The sequence below is a fragment of the Phocoena phocoena genome, chromosome 4 (genome assembly GCF_963924675.1).
Source record: "Phocoena phocoena chromosome 4, mPhoPho1.1, whole genome shotgun sequence".
Taxonomy (NCBI): Eukaryota; Metazoa; Chordata; class Mammalia; order Artiodactyla; family Phocoenidae; genus Phocoena; species Phocoena phocoena.
In genome coordinates this window covers 75,000,999-75,021,393 of record NC_089222.1, presented here as the reverse complement: position 1 = coordinate 75,021,393, position 20,395 = coordinate 75,000,999, and the positions used below count along the sequence as shown (strand labels likewise).

Genomic DNA, 20,395 nt, shown 5'->3' with positions numbered 1-20,395 from the left:
CAGAATAAACAAATCCACTGAAACAGAAATTATATTAGTGTTTGTCAGGGGACTGGGAAGAGGGGACTAGGGAGTGACTGTTGATGGATATGGGTTTTCTGGAAGGTGATGAAAACGTTCAGGAATCAGACAATTGCAACAGTTGTACAATCTTATGAATATACTAAAAACCATGAAATTGTACACTTTAAGAGGATAAATTTTATGGTATGTGAATACTATCTCAATTTTAAAATGTAAAAAAATAAGTTAAAAATCTTTCCCATTTTTGTGCATTAATATCATATATGAATCCACATACCTTGCCAATAGCTTCAGTGTGGTGTTGTGTACATATCTGAAGTCTGCTAACCCAATGCTGTCGCTCTTTAGCATCTGTGGCTGATAAAAAGTATCTACAAGTTATTCACTTTTATATTTATTTTTAGAATACAATTAATTGTCTATAGCATGAAGAACAGATCACTGAAAATCAGGAATTGGTCTTACTCTCCCTAGAGCAAATGTCCCTGACCAGAGGGAGGTAGGAAAGAGGCCAAAGCATCAACCTTGTTAGGTAACACCATAGCTGGATGTGGATACATTAGGAGGATAAATTACGTGCAGCTAGGTGGGCACATGACATGTCTTAACTTTCTCATAAAAATATGCTCTTCCTTAAAGAAATAACCTTTATTAAGCATTTCATGTATCCTCAGTATATTCCTTCAGATCTCTAGAAGCATGCTCAATTAGGGTTATCATTATACTTTATATGTATTAATTAAATAAAAACAGAAACTTTATATATACAAATTAAATGTATCTAAACAGACGTTATACTTTATTTTAATGAATATGAGCATTTTAATAAATCTCAATTATGTACATTAGTCACTAAAAACCACAGAGCATACCAACCAAATCAAGAAAGGGGGTAAAATACAAATCCATGGAAGACATAAAAAAAAATTTAAAGAAGTCTATGTTTTTAGAGTTTTCAGTAATCAGGATTTCCTCTACACAAATTTCTTAGAGGGCCCAATTTTAAACAGACTTGTTCACTGTGCCACTTTTAAAAAGTCATAAATTAAAACAGATTTCATAAGTCCTTAAAGCAATTCCAAGGTTTAAAATATTGTATCAATGACAGCAGTTTCTATTTCCAAAACCTAAATGAAAGCAGGGAAGTATACCAACTTCTCAAGGAAGAAGAAAATCACACTATTAATTCTCATATTTCAGTCATACCTCTGAGTTTATACTGTTCCCCACTGGCAGCATTTACAGTGAAGGTGTGAGAGTCCTCATCACTGGGTGATATTACAGCTCCTGCAAGCTGCAAAGTACCTCTGGGTTTTTGATTTCTAGACTGTTCATTCACAAAGTACTCCAATAGCCCAGCTTCATTGTTTAAAACAAAAAACCTGTAATGATTTTAAAAAAGGTCACAATTTTAAAATATTTACCCTAGTCAAACTAAAGCAAACCAAATTTTAATCACACACTTTTGAGTTTTTGCTATAAATAAAATTCAAAAGCATCTCAAGAAGTACTTGGAAACACTAGATTGAATTTCCTAGCAGTAAATGTTATTGAAAAATTGAATGAGTTTAATAAAAGATATGAAACCTTCAGCTGTGAAAGAGGCATTTAATAGGGAAGAGGCATACTAGACAATGCAAAAAGGAAACAAAGATACAGTATCCTTTCAGAGGAAGATTTCTCTCCAGAATTCATTAACAGGGAGGGTAAGTTGCCCAAGACAAATGGTAGTGCAAATTTTTATTTAAAATTCACTGGAAACAAATCAAAGCATGAGCTCTGAAGTTAATAAATGCTAGGTAAGAAATGAATCCGATTTAAGATTTAATCAGTGAAATAAGAATAATGCCAAGGTATTAAGATTTTGTGAACATAACATTAAATAGGTCACAACTAAAGATTACTTATCCTCTTTAAAAATGAAAAAGCTGCAACTGGAGATGCAGAAACAAGGAACTTGAAACTAAATGATGAAATACTGATACACTTTGGAAAAGAATTTGATGTTCTGATTTGGTTTTAGATTAACTACTTTAGGAAATATGTTAATTCGGATTCCAATTTAAGTAGTGCAATAGTTCTTTTCTTCAGGGAAAAAAACCTAAAAAGTTTCTATTTCAAAAAGTTAATGTTTGGGTTTAGAGCAATTTGGCATTCAACATGTTAGTGTGTTCTGTAATAGAACCAGGTAGACAATTTGATCCAGTTCAAGTTCCTAGAAGATATTGTCTTAAGCAACACGGCAACCATATCAACCATACCAAACTGGAAGAGAATGGGATCAGCCTTTTATTCAGGGAAAGAAAAAGAAACAATGAGAAGAAAATACAAGTCAAAAGCGGATGCCTGAAAAGGGAGATGGGAAAGCAAGACTATTTCTCATTCGTCTTTTAGCATGCTTGTGATTTTAAAAATTATGTTCACATATTCTGATATTTGATAAATTAATTTTAATATTTTTGAGAGCTTTAAACCTCCATTTCTTTAATTACTAGAGGAGTTAAACATTTTTCAATGTGTGTTTATTGACCATCTGTAGTTCTGCTTAGTGAACTGCCCCTCACATTTCTATTTTTAAAAGGGTTGTTTAACATTATTTTCCCTAAGAGTTGAAGAGATTATTTTAATTAACACAAAAATAGCCACTAAAATCATCTTAAATTCCTAAAACATATGGAGTGTCCTTAGTAATCTGCCATGGTCTGAATGTGTCCCTGCCAAAATTCACATGTGGAAATCCTAACTGCTAAGGTAATGATATTAAGAGATGAGGCCTTTGAGAAAAGATCAGGTCATAAGGGTGTAACACCCTCATGAATGGGATCAGTGCCTTTATAAAAGAGACCCAAAGGACTTCCCTGGTGGTCCAGCAGTTAGGACTCGGTGCTTTCACTGCCATGGGCAGGGGTTCAGTCACTGGTTGGGGAACTAAGATCCCCGCAAGCCGCGCAGTGAGGCCAGAAAACAAAAAGAGAGAGACCCAAGAGAGCTCCCTTGGCCCTTTACAGCCATGTGAGAATACAATGTGAAGTCTACGATCCAAAAGAGGATCCTTTCCTGACCATGCTGGCACCATAATCATGGACTTCCAACCTCTGGAACTGTGAGAAATAAATTTCTGTTGTTTATAAGCTATCCAGTCGGTGACATTTTGTTATAGCAGCCTGAACAGACTAAGTCATGAATCTACTACAAAAAATTCAGCAAGCAAATGGAAGGGGTCTGTTAGCAAGAAAGCAGTCTCTTGAATATACTAAAAATCATTGAGTTGTACACTTCAAATGGGCACTACATCTCAATAAAGCTGTGAACAAAGGAACAAATGAACAAACAAGCAAGCAATAAGGAAAGGAACAAACGAAGGAAACGAGAAAAGAAAGAAATCTCTTCTGACTGCTCTAAGCAATAAGCACAATTCATTTCAAACAGTCAAAGGAAAAAGACTGGTCTCTTCTCTTACAAGCAGTCACCTCAAAGAAAATTTAGAGAATAACATGTTTGGAAATCTCAAGTTTGCTGTGAACACATATTTCTTATCCCAAAAGCATTACCGTAAATTTACAACATGGGAGGTACTCACCTAGATATACAAAAGGAGGGATTGGTAAAATGATAGAAATGAGCCAATAACTGAATACCTTTCTAACACCAAGATGATGTTATGGACCCACTGGCAATAATAGAGCCTTTTGGGCTGTCTTTCATCATACATGAATTAATTCAAATGTTCTTCCTTCACCACTTCTCTGGAGATATTTTACAAGATGTATAGATTGGGGACAGAGAGACAATCCACATAGTGAGGAAACTTAATAAAGCTATTTTGCCCAGAAGGGTACGAGACTCTTGATGATAGTATTTTTATCAAGTTGGCCTAACCAAAAAGCTAAAGAAATGCAGAAACAAAGACTTAAGATTCAGCATCTATCTTTACATGCAGAAAAGTCACCTACGTTGTTAAAAGGAAAATTAAATAATTGTTTATTTTTTGCAACTTCAAAACAACAGTCAGTTTGAGAAAATGACTAATCTTCAGAATAGCCCACAACTTAAGGTGAAGTATCATCAAACGGAACTTTAATCTAAAAAATATTCTGACTTGGAAGTATGTCTTATGATGGCAAAAATCAACTTTAGTGAAGATTCTGGATGGAAGGGCACCCATGTGCTTTGCTCTGACCATCCTAGACGTCAGTGCTGAGCATGTATAGAACTCCTAAGCCAACTGGGAAGTGATCTCATCTTCAGGAATTAGAGTTGAAAGTGAAAGGAAGTGGGTTCAAGAGAGGGTCTTGCTCATTCCTAGGGCACTACATTCCAAAGCAAGCAGTTATTTATAGAGTACGCCCATGCTGGATTTCTCCAAGCTGCTCTAAGTTGCCCTTAGTCAAACAGAAATGGATTGCAGGGAAACTGCCTTGAATATCTGGCACAGGTGCAGTGCTTTTGTTACTTAAGCTTTATCTGCAGCACAGGTACAAAGCGGCTAGGCCTGCCAAAGGAACTGAGCTCTAAGCCTAAGGTCCTTTAACATGGTCTTAAACTTTCTGTTCCTCTTTTATCATTCAATCTGCACATTCCAGCCTGAGAACCCAGTATATCTCTGCTGTGCCACAAGCCTCCAGCCAGGTTGGCAGAAAATGGAAGTTTTTTCTAAAGTGGTCCTGCAGCAATCAAGTTGACAAGCTGAGACCTCTCTGATGGGGAAAGTTGGTAAAAGATTCTGTGTTCTCAGTGGCAAACAGGGATGGGTTGTCTTCATCCCCACTTCCTGCTGCTGCTAAAACTGGCCTTTTAGACAGCTGGAGGGATCACATGGGCAGAGGCAGTGCCCCTCCCTAAACTGGAACTTTGGTTTGGATCTCTTAGCTAACTCCTCAGGCAACCAGTGGCCAATGGATCTTTTTGGAAGGCTCCCTCATGCAATGACACAAACACCTGCCCCTTCTCCCCATGGTCTCAAGTTGCCACTGACCTGAAATGCCAGAAATCATTAACATATATTAAATCTTATAAGCTTGGGTATATTTTGGAGCTTTCTTATTCTGTTCCACTTCTGAGACTTTCTCAATAATATAATATGAATGAAAGTTGTTGAATGTCATGGGGGAGAAAAGTTAACCTATTTCCCTTTTTAAAAAGAGAACAAAGAATAGTGCTAAAAGCAGAGTGACATAAATTTTAAAAATATATATATTTTATATGTCATTTAAATGTATAAGCTTTTAAAAAATTACATAAAAACTGAGGTGGGAAAATGCAAAATGAAAAGGCTCCCTTGACTTTGCTCTTTTAAAAAAAAAAAAAAAACTGAGAACCTTAGAGAACTACCCTTTTCACTTCAACAGGAATGATTCCCTTCTATGTGTTCACATCCAGCTTTGACCTCTCATATGACCTCCAACTTCCTGCATATCACTCCTATTTGAAAGCCCTACTGTTATTTCAAACTAAACATGGCCCAAACTGCCTTCTCTTTTAATAAATCACATGTTCATCATAGCGCTTCAACTATTTTTTGAAAGTCTGAAAACCATTCTTCCATATACTATGTCCCATTTTCTAGTTGTTTAAGGTAAAATGCAAATTCAGCTCCAGTTATTCCATCATGCTTTTGACCTAGCCGAAAGCAGAGGTCTCCAAATGACATGTGAATAAGAAGCAGCATGTTATAATGCCAAGAACATAGACTTCAGAGTCAGAACTATTTGGGTTCAAATTCTAGCTTTAACATTTGTAAATTTAAAATCCACAATGAGATACCACTTAACACCCATTAGGATGGCTATTATTAAAAAAACAAAACAAAACAAAAAAACCCACAGAAAGTAACAAGTGTTGGGAAGATGTACAGAAATTGCAAGTCCTGTGCATTGCTGGTGGGAATGTAAAATGGTGCAGCTGCTATGGAAAACAATATGGAGATTCACCAAAAAGTTAAACACAGAATTACCATGTGATCCAGCATTCTATTTCTGGGTATATACACAAAAGAATGAGAGCAGGAACTCCAACAGATATTTTGTACACCAATGCTCACAGCAACATTATTCACGATTAGCCAAAAGGTAGAAGTAACCCAAATGTCCACTGACAGATAACTGCATAAACAAAATGTGGTATATACATACAAGGGACTACAATTCAGCTCTAAAAAGCTAGGAATCCTGACACACGCTACATAGGTGAAACTTGAGGACATTATACTAAGTGAAATAAGCCCATCACAAAAGGACAAATATTGTATGATTCCACTTTCATAAGGTACCTAGAGTAGTCAAATTCATAGTGACAGAAAGTAGAATAGTGGTTGCCAAGGACTCAGGGCAGGGGGAAATGTGGAATTATTGTTTAATGGATACAGAGTTTTAGTCTGAGAAGATGCAAAAAGTTCTGAGATGAATGAAAGTGATGGCTGCATAACAATGTGCATGTATTCAATGCCACTGAACTGTATACTAAAAAATGTTTAAAATGGTAAATTTTATGTTATGTTTATTTTACCACAATAAAAAAAAAGGTTTAATACCCTGCCCTACAACTACCAGTTCCACACAGTATTTAAGATAGCTGGCTTTGCTACTTATTGAGTGCTTGTTTGACCTTCGGCTGGTTATTTAAACTCTCCAGGGTCCCAGAGAACTTTTGAGAATCCTGAACAGGCACCTAATACAAATCTCTTTGCCGTCTCCAAACCACCCTAAAAGCCTCACCACTGCAAGTATGCATAAGGCAAGTGGACAAATGATTCTAACTTCTGAGGCATTTGGAGGCTGCAATTTGGACAGATGTTAACTCCTCCTACCCCTTAAAAAGGAGAAGAAAGTCATTAGATTTTTAGAAAAAACATGGTAAATCTTTCTCTAACATGTTTCCCAGCCATATTTGTACTGAAGTAATATCAGAATATAAAATTATCAGCCCCATTTCTGGTCTCTTGGGAGAGAGATGTGACAGAATAATCACACTTACCTGTATTGCCACCCAGTGACAAGGTTGGTGTACTTCATTAAATAGCCATACACACTTTCCATGTGATCACTGTTTCAAAAAGATCAGAAAGGGCCAAAGTCAGTGAAAATTAGAAGAAATTCCAGGAAGTTAACTGTACAGTTTAAAAAATTGCTGTAGGGACTTGCCTGGTGGCACAGTGGTTAAGAATCTGCCAGACAATGCAGGGGACATGGGTTTGAGCCCTGGTCCGGGAAGATCCCACATGCCATGGAGCAACTAAGCACGTGCGCCACAACTACTGAGCCTATGCTCTAGAGTCCGTGAGCCACAGCTACTGGGCCTGAGCACCACAACTACTGAAGCCCACGCGCTTAGAGCCCGTGCTCTGCAACAAGAGAAGCCACTGCAATGAGAAGCCCACGCACTGCAACCAAGAGTAGCCCCCGCTCACCGCAACTAGAGAAAGCCTGCGCGCAGCAACGAAGACCCAATGCAGCCAAAAGTAAACAAATAAATTAATTAATTAAAGAAAAAAAGCTGTAGACACATACTTTTCTACAAATACTTCAAACTTACTTCAGAAGTAAAATTTATAGGTTAACAAATAGAGCTATTTAATCCCCCATATTTTATATCCATAGGACTTTACCAGAGTTCTTCAAAGCAAGTATAATCCCCCATAAATCACTATACAATATTCATATATAAAGTCATTATATACGTATAAAATTACATAAATATGAAACAAATATACTATACATATAATTATAAATAAAAATATTTTATAACTTAATTCAATACTAAACAAAGAAAATCCAGTTTTATGGTTCTAGAATAAACAAAATAGGTCTCCAGGTTGAATAGTTCTTCCTCAATCTGGTGGGACGTGTTATGTCTTTGATTCTTTGGGCTTTCAAAATGAAGATCCTGTTTCTGATGAGTATGACACCTCACTCCCACTCCCCCACCCCAGATAGGCATGCGGCAAAGTGCTCATTGCAAGTCTTACCACTGGAAAGATTTATTTGGGACCTGTATCGTTAGCCTTATTGAAAGTGAGTTTCTTTACCTCCTGCCCCCTTTTTCTATTTATCAGAAATGTTCTGTTACAGTGGTTCATAGAAAATGCAGTATCTTATTGATACTTTGTTTCCAATATTTTAAGGTTCCTTATACTTATGAAAAGATATTAAAGCTTCACCTACATTGATGTATCTTTTTGATATATGGGCTTCATTTTTCATTTTGTAACTTACATTAAGAATTCTTTTTAAACTCATCTACTCTAAAGTTTTAACTTTATAAGATGCAAACGATATTAAACATTTATTTTCTCTACTATCCCTGAATCACAGAGCTTACTTGGTAAAATTTCAGCTAACCAGCATCTAGGAAATGGAAAGTATAAGACAACTGGCAACCTTTAAAACATGGATATCAAAAACAAAATCAAGAGAGAGCTGACACGACCAACAGAACAAAAATTTTTAAAGACTTAGGTTGATCTGAATGACAAATGAAAAGAGATGAAGGTAAAGATACTCTCTTACACAAACACACAACAAAATGCCCAAACTGACCATAAGATTCTAGTAGCTATTATTACTGGAGAGCAAGTAGGAGAATGCCTCAGGGATAAACTCAATGTTGGGTGCCCTTCTAATCTCATTTCTTCAAAGTGCTTGGAAATAAAGAACTGATCCCACGACTGAGTATATGTTACTTTTTTTTCTGTATTTTTCTTCCATTCTAAGGCTAGCAAACAACACTGTTTACTAATACTAAGTGAAACGGCTCATGTCCTTTTGGTTTCATACAGTCACTAATCTCAAGAAGACAAAGGCTGTCAACCTCTAAACTGCCAACCCAAAGTTATGATAATTATACATGTATTCTGTCATGTTAAAACTGACAGTACCATTTGAATTTTCATTTCAGTAATTTCTAAAACCCCCATCTAGAGGAAGGATTCTTCTCTAGAAACCCAACCCATTGGATTTTTGCCCTACTTCCAGCCCTATGTCACAGCAAAGCTATTTCTTTCAGTTCCACTGGTACTTGAAAAGGCAGAGATTTCTAGTCTGGCACTCATGTTTTCCCCAGGCTTCAGGCTTAAACAGCTTTTGGGGGCCAGAGGAATCCCAATGCCCCTGGACTCTGCCCAAAAATAATTTCCCAAAGAGTTCCTCATCTGTTTTAGATATTTAACATAGAGCTTAGCTGTCTTGAACTGTTCTTGTCCTCAAAACTTATTCCTTCACTTATATATGGGATCTAAAAATAAAAACAAAAAAACCCCAAAACTCATAGAACAGATTAGTGGCTGCCAGTGGTGGGGGTGGGAGGTGAACAAAATGGGTGAAGGTGATCAAAAGACACAAACTTGCAGTTATAAAATAAGTCAGTCCTGGGAATGTTATTTATAGCATGGTGACTATAGTTGATAATATTGTATATTTGAAAGTTGCTAAGAGAATAGATCTTAAAAGTTCTCATCATAAGAAAAACAAAGTGTAACTGTGTAGTGATGAGTGTTTTTTAAAAATTTTTATTTATTTTTTATTTATTTATTTTCGGCTGTGTTGGGTCTTCATTGCTGTGCACGGGCTTTCTATAGTTGCGGCGAGCGGAGGCTACTCTTTGTTGCAGTGCGTGGGCCTCTCACTGCAGTGGCTTCTCTTGTTGCAGAGCACGGGCTCTAGGTGCACAGGCTTCAGTAGCTGTGGCACGTGGTCTTGGTAGTTGTGGCTCGTGAGCTCTAGAGCGCAGGCTCAGTAGTTGTGGCGCATGGGCTTAGTTGCTCCACAGCATGTGGGATCTTCCGGGACCAGGGCTCGAACCCGTGTCCTCTGCATTGGCAGGTGGATTCTTAACCACTGCGCCACCAGAGAAGCCCAGTGATGCATGTTAACTAGACTTATTGTGATCATTTTGCAACATATAAAAAAAATTATATTGTGCACCTAAAACTAATGTTATATATCAATAATATCTAAATTTTTTAAAAACCTTATTCTTGGTCTATTTTGTCCTGTAGCTTCATAACCTGAATATTTATTTACACTCTGTACCAATCCACAAAAGGCCTAGGGTGTCACATAACCTAAATCAAATATTTCCCCAAAGTACCCAGATATTCCATAATTCAGCATTTTTAATTTTCCCCTTTAATCTAGGTTCTCTACACCAAGCTTTCATTACTAGATAAGAATCATTTCATAGCTATTAGCATGCTATAAAAACATTACAACTCAGTTATAGTTCAATTCCTCTGGTTCTAGGACTATATATATTTTTCAAATGGATATGTGAACTGTGCAGAGAATGTTTATTAAACTTCAAATAAACTATCTACAACTGAGAAAAACAAAATCTTCATTTCAAAGCAATCAAAGATTATGCCTCATGTCCCCTATTTTTGTTTAGTCCCTCATATTATTAAAAGTATTCCTCATTTTGGTCATATCTAAGTTATTTATATCAGTCATTTAATGACTATCAATGAATTTTTAAGAGTATAATTTCAGTAGCATCATCCATTAAATAAAATGAACGTGTATCCTCATATTCCACAGTACAGTAATGTTTTATGTTTAATTTTTAGTGTTTTAATATTTTTGATACTTGCATCTAAAGAGTTAACCTTCTCACAAAAATCACAAGAGGGATACTGACATGGTTCATTTGGTAGTAGCATAAAGCCAGCTTCAAAAGAAACAAATTCAAATATGTACTTATAAACTGCTGGCCTGCTTTTACTACAGAAAACAGACATCTGAGGTTACAAAGAACCAACTGAAGAGCAATCCATTCTTGGAACAGCTGGTTGCACTGTCCCTCTCTCATCCTTCCCTTCTCTAGTCAGTGCAACCAGCTGATGCGGAACCACTGTGCCATCTGGTGGCCAGCATAAAAAGCTCTGTGAGTGAACATCTTTCGTTCCCTCTCCTTTCTTCTCTCTACTTCCTTATAGTTATTATGTAGTACTTCTAACACTCATGCTTTGCTCCTATTTAAAATGTGTAAATTTAATAGAAGATTTACCTGTTAATATGAATAAAACCTAGTTGTTAAAGTGGGAATATACCATATATCTGATTATATCATACTAATATTGTGTTCTATGAATTACAGATGACGGTCCAAAAGACTAATACACAGAAAAATAAGCTATGAAAAAGTTAATTTCTTCTTCAGTCCTTCAGCAACTCCACCACTCAACAAATTGCGTATAGTCTGATCTTGTTAACGTTTTATTGAAATTAGCGCTAGACGCTGATAGTCTATAAATACAGTTGATTAACTGAACTATATGCCAAGTGGCATTATTCTGTTTAATTTAAGGTTCATCACCTCCTAGGTATCTTAACAGTGACTGCTTCAATTCCTAACTCTTCATTACTATAACACACATTTCTTAACCCTTCTTTATCAGACTTAAGGAAGATATGCAGAAGCTTTTAAAATTAAACTACTTTTTCACCAACATTGAATTCAGTTAAAAAAGTCTGTTTCCATGGTTAGACCCCGGTAGACTAAACCCTGTATTTTGAGAACAGAGGTTCCGATCAATATTATATGCAGAGAAACGGCAAGAACCTTGGAAGCCACAGAGACTGCTCTATTCTTCACTGATTTTCTTTCTTCATTTATTTTTAAATGTTAAGCATTTATTTGTATTTTAATAAAAACAAAATTAAATAATATATAAAATTAAATATGTGAAAATTAAACATAGTTTTAAAATGAAAAAATAAAATAAAATTAAGCCACTTTTTAAAACAGTTTCACATCCTTTTATTTCAGTTCAACACTATTGCTCAGTACCTTCTAAATGCGAAGCACTCTGAAAATCCACGGAAAAGGATGGGGAAGTAAAAAAGGCGATTCCTCTCCATCCCAAATCCATTACCTAATATAAGAAAAATGTACCTCCTTGAAGAAAAAGACAATGACCCACTGGGACTCTCTGCTCTTAGCTGTCATACAAATGAAAAGGGTAGTTTTTCATTTGTAGAAAGGGTAGAATCCTGTGTTAAAGACACAGGATTCATTAAACAAAGACACAGGATTCAATAGTGATTAGGTTGAAACGATGGACGGGGACTTGACTTATCAGATGTGGAATGAGAATGAGAGTGAGAGAGAAGGGACAAGGGGAACACCCAGATTTCCAGCTGGCACAACTGTGTAGATACGAATGAACGCCTTTATGGGGATCATAAAGGAAGTTTTGGATTTGTTCCAATTTAACATGCTGAATTTAAGGGACCTGTGGGACATAACACAGGGAGATATGCTATAAGGTAGCACAATTTGGACTGAACATACAGATTTTGGTAGTGATCAGCATATAAGCATGTAACTGGTATTTGAAACGATGAGACTAAAGAAAATCACCTAGGAAATATTATAAAATGACAAGAGAAGGGACAGAGTCTAAGAGAGAACCCTAAGGAAAAGTTTTAAAGGCAAGAGGAGTACAGAGAGGAGATTAGTAGATAAGTAGTAGGAAGAAAATCAGGAATATTTCAAGTAAGTTTTTGGTCAAGAATGTTTAATACTATTGAGGGGTGAAGAAAGATGAAGACTGAGAAGTTTCTATTAGAGTTAACAACCAAGGGAATCCCCTGGCAGTCCAGAGGTTGGGACTCGGTGCTTTCACTGCTGTGGCCCCTAGGACCCCACAAGCCGTGAGGCACAGCAAAAAAAAAAAAAAAAAAAAAAAAAAGATTTAACAACCAAGAGATAACAGTTCCAATTTAATGATGAAGGCAGAGCCAGATGGCAATAACTGAAGAGAGACTGGGAGAAAGAGAAGTGGTTAAGGTGATATTATGGGCTTAAGGCAACGGTAGCTGTAAGTGCCTGACAGGCAGGATATAGTAACAAGAAAAAGGCTCACCACAACTCAGGAGAGTGATAGAGGGAAATGGGGGAGAGGTGGGCTCCAGAGCCCAGGCAGAGGAATTAGAGATGGATACCTTAAGGCATTTAATTACAGGCAGAAATTTATGCAAGCTGTAGTAAAGGAGGTGCCAGTCAAGCCACAGTTTAAAATTCCTACTTTCTACTAGTCAAGAACTATCCTCCAAAAAGGCTTAGTTTTGGTTCATTACCTTGTAACATAAATAGCATGAAGGGAGGGAGCAGTCTGCTTAGCTGAGGAAAAAGCAACTGACAACAGATGGGAATGACTGCAACACATGTACCTCCTGGAGCTGTAAAAAGATATTCCACAGAGCAGAGACTGCTTCTTACTCATCCTAGCAGTCCACGCAGCACCTAGTGTATAGCCTGGGATATAAACAGGTGCTCAATACATCTCCACTGAATGAATTAGGCAATGGGAAGACAGAAGCAGAATTTTTCTATAAAACCACAAGACAACTGAGTAGCCTGCAAAAAAACCCAAAACAACAAAAAACAGCAACAACGCAATTCACAGCCTGTATACTCAAATAAATCCCAGCTAAAACTAATTCTAATTTCAACTGTGTCTTAATCTATACCAAAAAGTATACAAGTCAAGGGAGACTCCCTCTCTTCTGCTAAGAGTCTTAAAAATGTTAATGCTCTTTGGTCCAAGAACTTCACTTCTAGGTATCCAGACAGACGATTAGAAATGTAGACAAACATAATATGCAAACATGTCCAATGTAGCACTATTTATAATAGTAAAAAAAATTAAGTGGAGAGACAAGGAAATGAATGGAGAGGAAAGGAAGAAAAACAAATAAGCTAGATGAATGGCATTAAGAAAATGATTAAGAAATATGATAGAATAGTATTCACCAATTAAAATGTTTATGAGTTTCTAACAACATGGGGAAACGCTTATTAATAGCACTAAAAGTACAGGTTACAGAATTTTATATAGTGTGTAAAATATATGCACAGAACAAAAGTACACAAAACAGTTAACTGTGGTTATCACTGGATGGAAGAATTATGAATGATTTAATTTGCTCCCTTTACTGTTTCACATTTTCCAATTTTAATATATTATTTTTATAATCAAACAAAACATTTTTTAAATGTTCAATTACATTGACTAGGTGGGACAGTCCAGGCACAGAGCTATTTATACTTATTAATAGGTATGGATTAAATTTTTTAAAACTTTCCCATGTGACTATATGAGCATTGCTCTTTTGGGATGTAGAACTGTGTTTCCTAAAAACCCTTACTTCTCAAATTAGGTCACACATATCCAAAACTGGGCTAGGTGGCTAGGAGAACAGGGTAAAACTAGACTATCTTTCTAAAGCAAATTTACTTGACTATAAGAAGTTAAAGCCTTTTTAATGTCAAAACTCACATAAATGTTAAGAAACTTGCTCCCTCCTCACATATTTCCATGAGGAGGACTTCTCCATAGAGATCCTATCCTTCTCTCCCCAGCCTTCCCCTCACTCTTTCCACAGCTGGGTATGAATGAATGGCTCAGCCCGTCCTAGGCTCTCTTCTTTGTATCTGCCTGCCTACCCAGAGAAGATATTTTCATCTGCTCTGATGGAAATAAGACCTGAGTATTCCAAGCTGCTTGTGACGAGGTAGATAGGCATGACTAATTACAGGGTGAAATATTAGCTAACCTATTTAACCCATGTTAAAGGCACTTTCTTCAGTGAGTTTTTCCAGTAATAAAACAATTTCTTCACACCCATTAGTATGGCTATTATCAAAACCAAACCCAAACCAAACAAAACAAAACAGAAAATAACAAGTGTTGGTAAAGATGTAGAGAAATTAGAACTCTTGTGCATTGCTGGTGCAACTGTAAAATGGTGCAGCCACTGTGGAGAACAGCATAATGGTTCCTCAAAAAGTTAAACATAGAACTACTATATGATCCAGCAATTCCAATTCTGGGTATATACACAAAAGAATGAAAGCAAGAACTCCAACAGATAAAAATGTTCACAGAAATATTATTCACAACAGCCAAAAGGTAGAAACAACACTGGATAGTCCCATGTAAATCAATGAAGCTAGAACACACCCTCACACCATACACACAAATAAACTCAAAATGGCTTAAAGACTTAAATATAACACAAGACACCATAAAACTCCTAGAAGAGAACATAGGCTAAACATTCTGATATAAATTATACCAATGTTTCCTTAGGTCAGTCTCCTAAGGCAATAGAAATAAAAGCAAAAACAAACAAATGGGACCTAATCAAACTTACAAGCTTTTGCACAGCAAAGGAAACCATAAGCAGACTGCTCCCTCCCTTCATGCTATTTATGTTACAAGGTAATGAACCAAAACTAAGCCTTTTTGGAGGACAGTTCTTGACTAGTAGACAACCTACGGACTGGGAGAAAATATTTGCAAATGACACAAATGACGAGGGCTTAATTTCCAAAATATACAAACAGCTCCTACAATTCAATAACAAAGAAACAAACAACCCAATCAAAAAATGGGCAGAAGACCTAAAAAGACATTTCTCCAAAGAAAACATACAGATGGCCAATAAGCACATGAAAAGATGCTCATCATTGCTAATTATTAGAGAAATGCAAATCAAAACACCACTTCATACCAGTCAGAACGGACATCAGCAAAAAGTCTACAAATAATAAATACTGAAGAGGGTGTGGAGAAAAGGGAACCCTTTTACACTGTTAGTGGGAATGTAAATTGGTGCTGCCACTATGGAAAATAGTACAGTGGTTCCTCAAAAAACTAAAAATAGAGTTGTCATATGATCCAGCAATCCCACTCCTGGGCATATATCCAGAGAAAACTACAATTCGAAAAGATACATGCACCCCTTATGTTCATAGCAGCAATATTTACGATAGCCAAGACATGGAAAAAACCTAAATGTCCATCAACAGATGAATGGGTAAAGAAGATGTGATACACACACACACACACACACACACACACACACACAAATACACACACAATGGAATATTACTCAGTCATTAAAAAGAGTGAAATAATGCCATTTGCAGCAACATGGATGGACCTAGAGGTTATCATACTAAGTGAAGTAAATCAGAAAGAGAAAGACAAATCCCACTTATATGAGGTACTTAGATTTGTCAAAATCAGAGACAGAAGGCCAAACAGTGGTTGCCGGGGGGCTGGGGGGTGGGGTGGGGTGGATGAGGAGTTATTAGTTAATAGGTACAGAGTTTTAGTTTGGGATGATAAAAAATTCTGGAATGAATAGTGGTGACAGTTGCATAACAATGTGAATATATTTAATGCCACTGAACTGTATAGTTATAAAGGGTTAAAATAGTAAATTTTATGATATGTATATTTTACCACAATAAAAAAATAACCTGACAATTTGATTGCATCCTGTCTGATCCCTAATGTTCTCTTTCTCAACTGGTCCTGAACTCATGATATTATTTATAGACCTCTGAAAAACCCAATAACAAATATATTACAGAGTAGAATATAAAATCCTCATGAATTTTGAAGATACTACAGATAACTCCCAAGAAAGTGATATCAGCCACGGGCTGCTTTAAATCACAAACTGCATCCACTGGGGGTACCTACTGTCTTATGCAGTTAAGAGAGATTTCATGAAGAAAGTTCGAGAAGCACAGCTGTAAAATGGTTGCCTATACAGACCAAAAACAGAAGAAGTCCAATATATAATCTGATTGTTACAGACAACTAAATTTGAGAAATCCCTCATGCAGATAACTGGCCATTTGAAGATGGGACAGAAGAAACTTCTACATGGAAAAGCAGAAAGTCAATTCTAACGTTTCCAGAAAGTTAGGAAGTGGTTTATTATAATGGGAAAAGCATGAGCTTAACACACACACAGGTTTGAATCCCAGTGTGACTTTACGCAAGTAACACATCCGGTCCTATGTGTCCTTATCTGTAAATGCGGATAAGAACATCTAACTTCAGATTTATAATGAGGAAATAGGAAGAGATAATGTATTTCAACCCAAATATATTTGAAGTACCTTTCAACATGGTAAATGCTCAGCAAGTATTGGTTTTCTCCCACTCCAGGGAGTCGATTCCTCTGTGGGGAAAGGGCTCATTTTCTAGATCAGTTCTTTAGATCTCTCTTACCTTGTCAGCCTGACATTTTCAAGTCAGAATGATGGGACCTAAAAAGCCCTGAGTCTCCCACTTCTTTATTTAAAAAAATAATTATGTATTTTTCCAGTAAGTATTTTGTCAAGAACTATGAAGGGTCTGAGATGTCACCCTATTTGTAAGCTAACAAGTTAGCTTGCCAGCTTCACGGATGCTGGCAGGATACATGAAACTCGTAAGTCAGAGACAAAAGACTTCAGTAGTCACAGCAATATCAGCAGACAGATCATAAGCCCAACCACACAGGGCAATGCAGAGAGGGCAGGAGATGCCTGCACATGTGGTAGGTTGTGGTACAGAAAAGGAACCCTGAGTGTAGGGAACCCAAATCTTTTAAGGACAGTAAGTCTACCTGACCTCCATGGCAAGGAGACATTATGTTTATTATATTGGACAGTAAACAAACCTGACTTTTGCTCAGGAGGGAAATACTCTCTCTAACCTTCAAGACTGTTTGCTATACAAATATTTTGGAAAAAACAGTAAAGAACAAAGGAGAGTCAGTACCTCTGCTAACAACACAGGCAGAAACATGAAAGACCCATTAAGAACTGTCTCCTAATGAGTATTACATACATATACTGAAAAGTTTCTTTCCTTTTTTTTTCAATAAATTTATTTATTTATTTTGGCTGCATTGGGTCTGTGTTGCTGTGCGTGGATTTTCTCTCGTTGCAGCGAGCGGAGGCTACTCTTCGTTGTGGTGCGCAGGCTTCTCACTGTGGTGGCTTCTCTTGTTGCAGAGCACAGGCTCTAGGTGCACAGGCTTCAGCAGTTGTGGCATGCGGGCTCAGTGGTTGTGGCTCGCAGGCTCTAGGCACGCGGGCTTCAGTAATTGTGGTGCACGGGCTTAGTTGCCAGGGAAGTCCCTACAGTCAAGTTTCTTATCCAACCTTGTCTTCCAGCCACCAGTTCCCCTCCTCAGAGACAAGCACTTCTCTCAACTTTTTATGTATCTCTTCAGAGGTATTCTATGTACCTACAAGTGTGCACGTGCGCACACGAGCACACACACACACATTTTTTTTTAAATGGTTGTGATTAGGGACTTCCCTGGTGGTCCAGTGGCTAAGACTCCGTGCTCCCAAAGCAGGGGGCCCAGGTTTGATACCTGGTCAGGGAACTAGATGGCACATGCCGCAGTAAGAGTTCACATGCCGCAACTGAAGATCCCACACGCTTCAACAAAGATCCCACGTGCTGCAACTAAGACCCGGTGCAGCCAAAAAAAAAATGGTTGAGATTACATACACTGTACCTTGCTTTTTTCAGTTTTCTTAGGGATGATTTCATTTTGGTCTAATTCATTCTAGCATCTGCATAGTAATCCATTGCAAAGCAGTATTACTAGTCCCCCTAGTGATGGACATTTGCTTCCAGGCTTTTATTATTACAAACAATACTGTAACAAAACAAGTTACACATATATCTTTGAGTACATCTGCGAAAAATGAAATTGCTAGGTGAAAAGTACATGCATTTTTAATATTTATAGATATTGCCAACCTGCTCTCCAAAGGCTATAACTAATATAACTTCCACCTTTCCATATAAAATAAGGGCCAGTTTTCTCATACCAGCCTATAGCACCATTGTTGGCCAACAAAAATAGGGTGAATTTTTACCTATAAACAGGACTTCCAGACATTACTAGTGGACTTTTCAATACCACTTATGTTCAAAATTAAGTTTCTAAAGCTTAAGTGTGAGGTAGTGTTATACTGTGGAATGCACACCTAAAAGGGATGGATATAGGACCTAGTTCTGACTTTCCCACTGACTAACACCATGAATGAGGCTGACCAAATCACTTAATTTCTCTGGGCCTCAGTTTTCTCATGCTTTAGTTAGATGACCCTTTCAATCTAAAATGTGTGTACGTTACTCATTACTCAAAATTCTAAAGGTTTTTTCTCAAAAGAAAATTATTTCAAAAGGAAAGTTTGCAAATAAGAACAACATCATATTTCACATTTAACATTTTTAGAGAAAAGTAGGAAATTTTTTCTTGTTCACATAGTAGCATTTACTTATCCCCCATACACTCTCAAAAGGTCTTCGCAGTAAGCCATTTCAATGAGACCAAGACAGCACAGACCAAGAGAACAGCAGGGTACTAAAGTCCACTGCCACCCTCCCTATCTGTATGTCTATTTTCTCTTTCTCTTTTTGTATGTACCTCTCTCTGGTTTTAAACCATACTTGGTTCCAAAAACACATTTAGAGTAACATTTAATTTCTGTATAATTCAAGAAAGAATGTTTTCTTCCCTTGTGCTAATTCTTTCAAAATTGAAAGTATAAAGAAAAAGCAGAAAGCCATTTCCCTTCCTCCACATTTGAATAAAAAAGGGGGGAAAAAGGTGACAACCACACAAGAAGCACCAAGCAATGTTTATTTTCATATATATATACATATATATATATAACCTGACTAAAGAGTTGATTCTTCTTTTGAAAATTTTACACTTATTGCCTAAGTAACAACAAATTCAAATGCTCAAGTTTTTTCATTAAAGAACCTATAAGTATTAATTATTCAAAAAACAACACAAAATGTTATAAGTTCATTCTACTACTTAAATAAAGGAAAAATCTGGGCATTCCCTGGCAGTTCAGTGGTTAGGACTCTGCGCTCTCACTGCCAAGGGCCCACGCTCGACCCCTGGTCAGGGATCTAGGATCCTGCATGTTGCCTGGCACAACCAAAAAACTAAATAAATAATCTTTTTAAATAACAGTTTCATCGTAATTTTTGGTGGAGATACATATATATATATATACATATATATATATATATATATATAATCTTCAAACTCTCTATTACTACTAGGAAGTGGATTACCTCCCAATTACAAATCTGTATAATCAAATGATTCCATATCTTGTATAACTATAAAAGGCAATTATCTACATTTCTAATGCACCATATGTCTAAGGTCACTTAAACATTCTGGCAACTTAAGCTGAACATACCTAAAAGCAAATGCATCATTTGACTCCCCCAAATCTGTTTCTCCTATAGACTTTTCAAAGTTTTATATCTGGATAACTGAAGTCAATTTTTACTTCCTTCCCTCACTACTACCTTCTACCCAATCACCTAATCAACCACCAAGGTCTGTCACTCTTCCTCTAATGATTTCCTTCTTTTCCAGCCTACTAACACCTTCCCTTTATTAGCTCATGTCTAGGTCATTGCAACTAATCTCCAAGTAGCTCCTCTTATTCCCCAACAGTCAAATTCAGCCTCCAACTCTCAGCTTTACTTCCAACTGTGTACTTGTCAAATCTATCTCAATCACAGATGACAATC

General features: G+C 36.8%; 1 protein-coding gene across 1 annotated transcript in view; it reads right to left on the bottom strand.

Annotated features, from left to right (window-relative positions):
- OSBPL11 (oxysterol binding protein like 11) overlaps positions 1-20,395 on the bottom strand; it is a 93,330-nt gene that overhangs the window by 65,902 nt on the left and 7,033 nt on the right. Inside the window, exons 2-4 of the mRNA XM_065876351.1 lie at positions 6,997-7,065; positions 1,231-1,406; positions 302-381 (exon numbers count right to left, since the gene is read on the bottom strand). Coding sequence (XP_065732423.1) covers positions 302-381; positions 1,231-1,406; positions 6,997-7,065 — 325 coding nt within the window. The remainder of the gene's footprint in view (positions 1-301; positions 382-1,230; positions 1,407-6,996; positions 7,066-20,395) is intronic.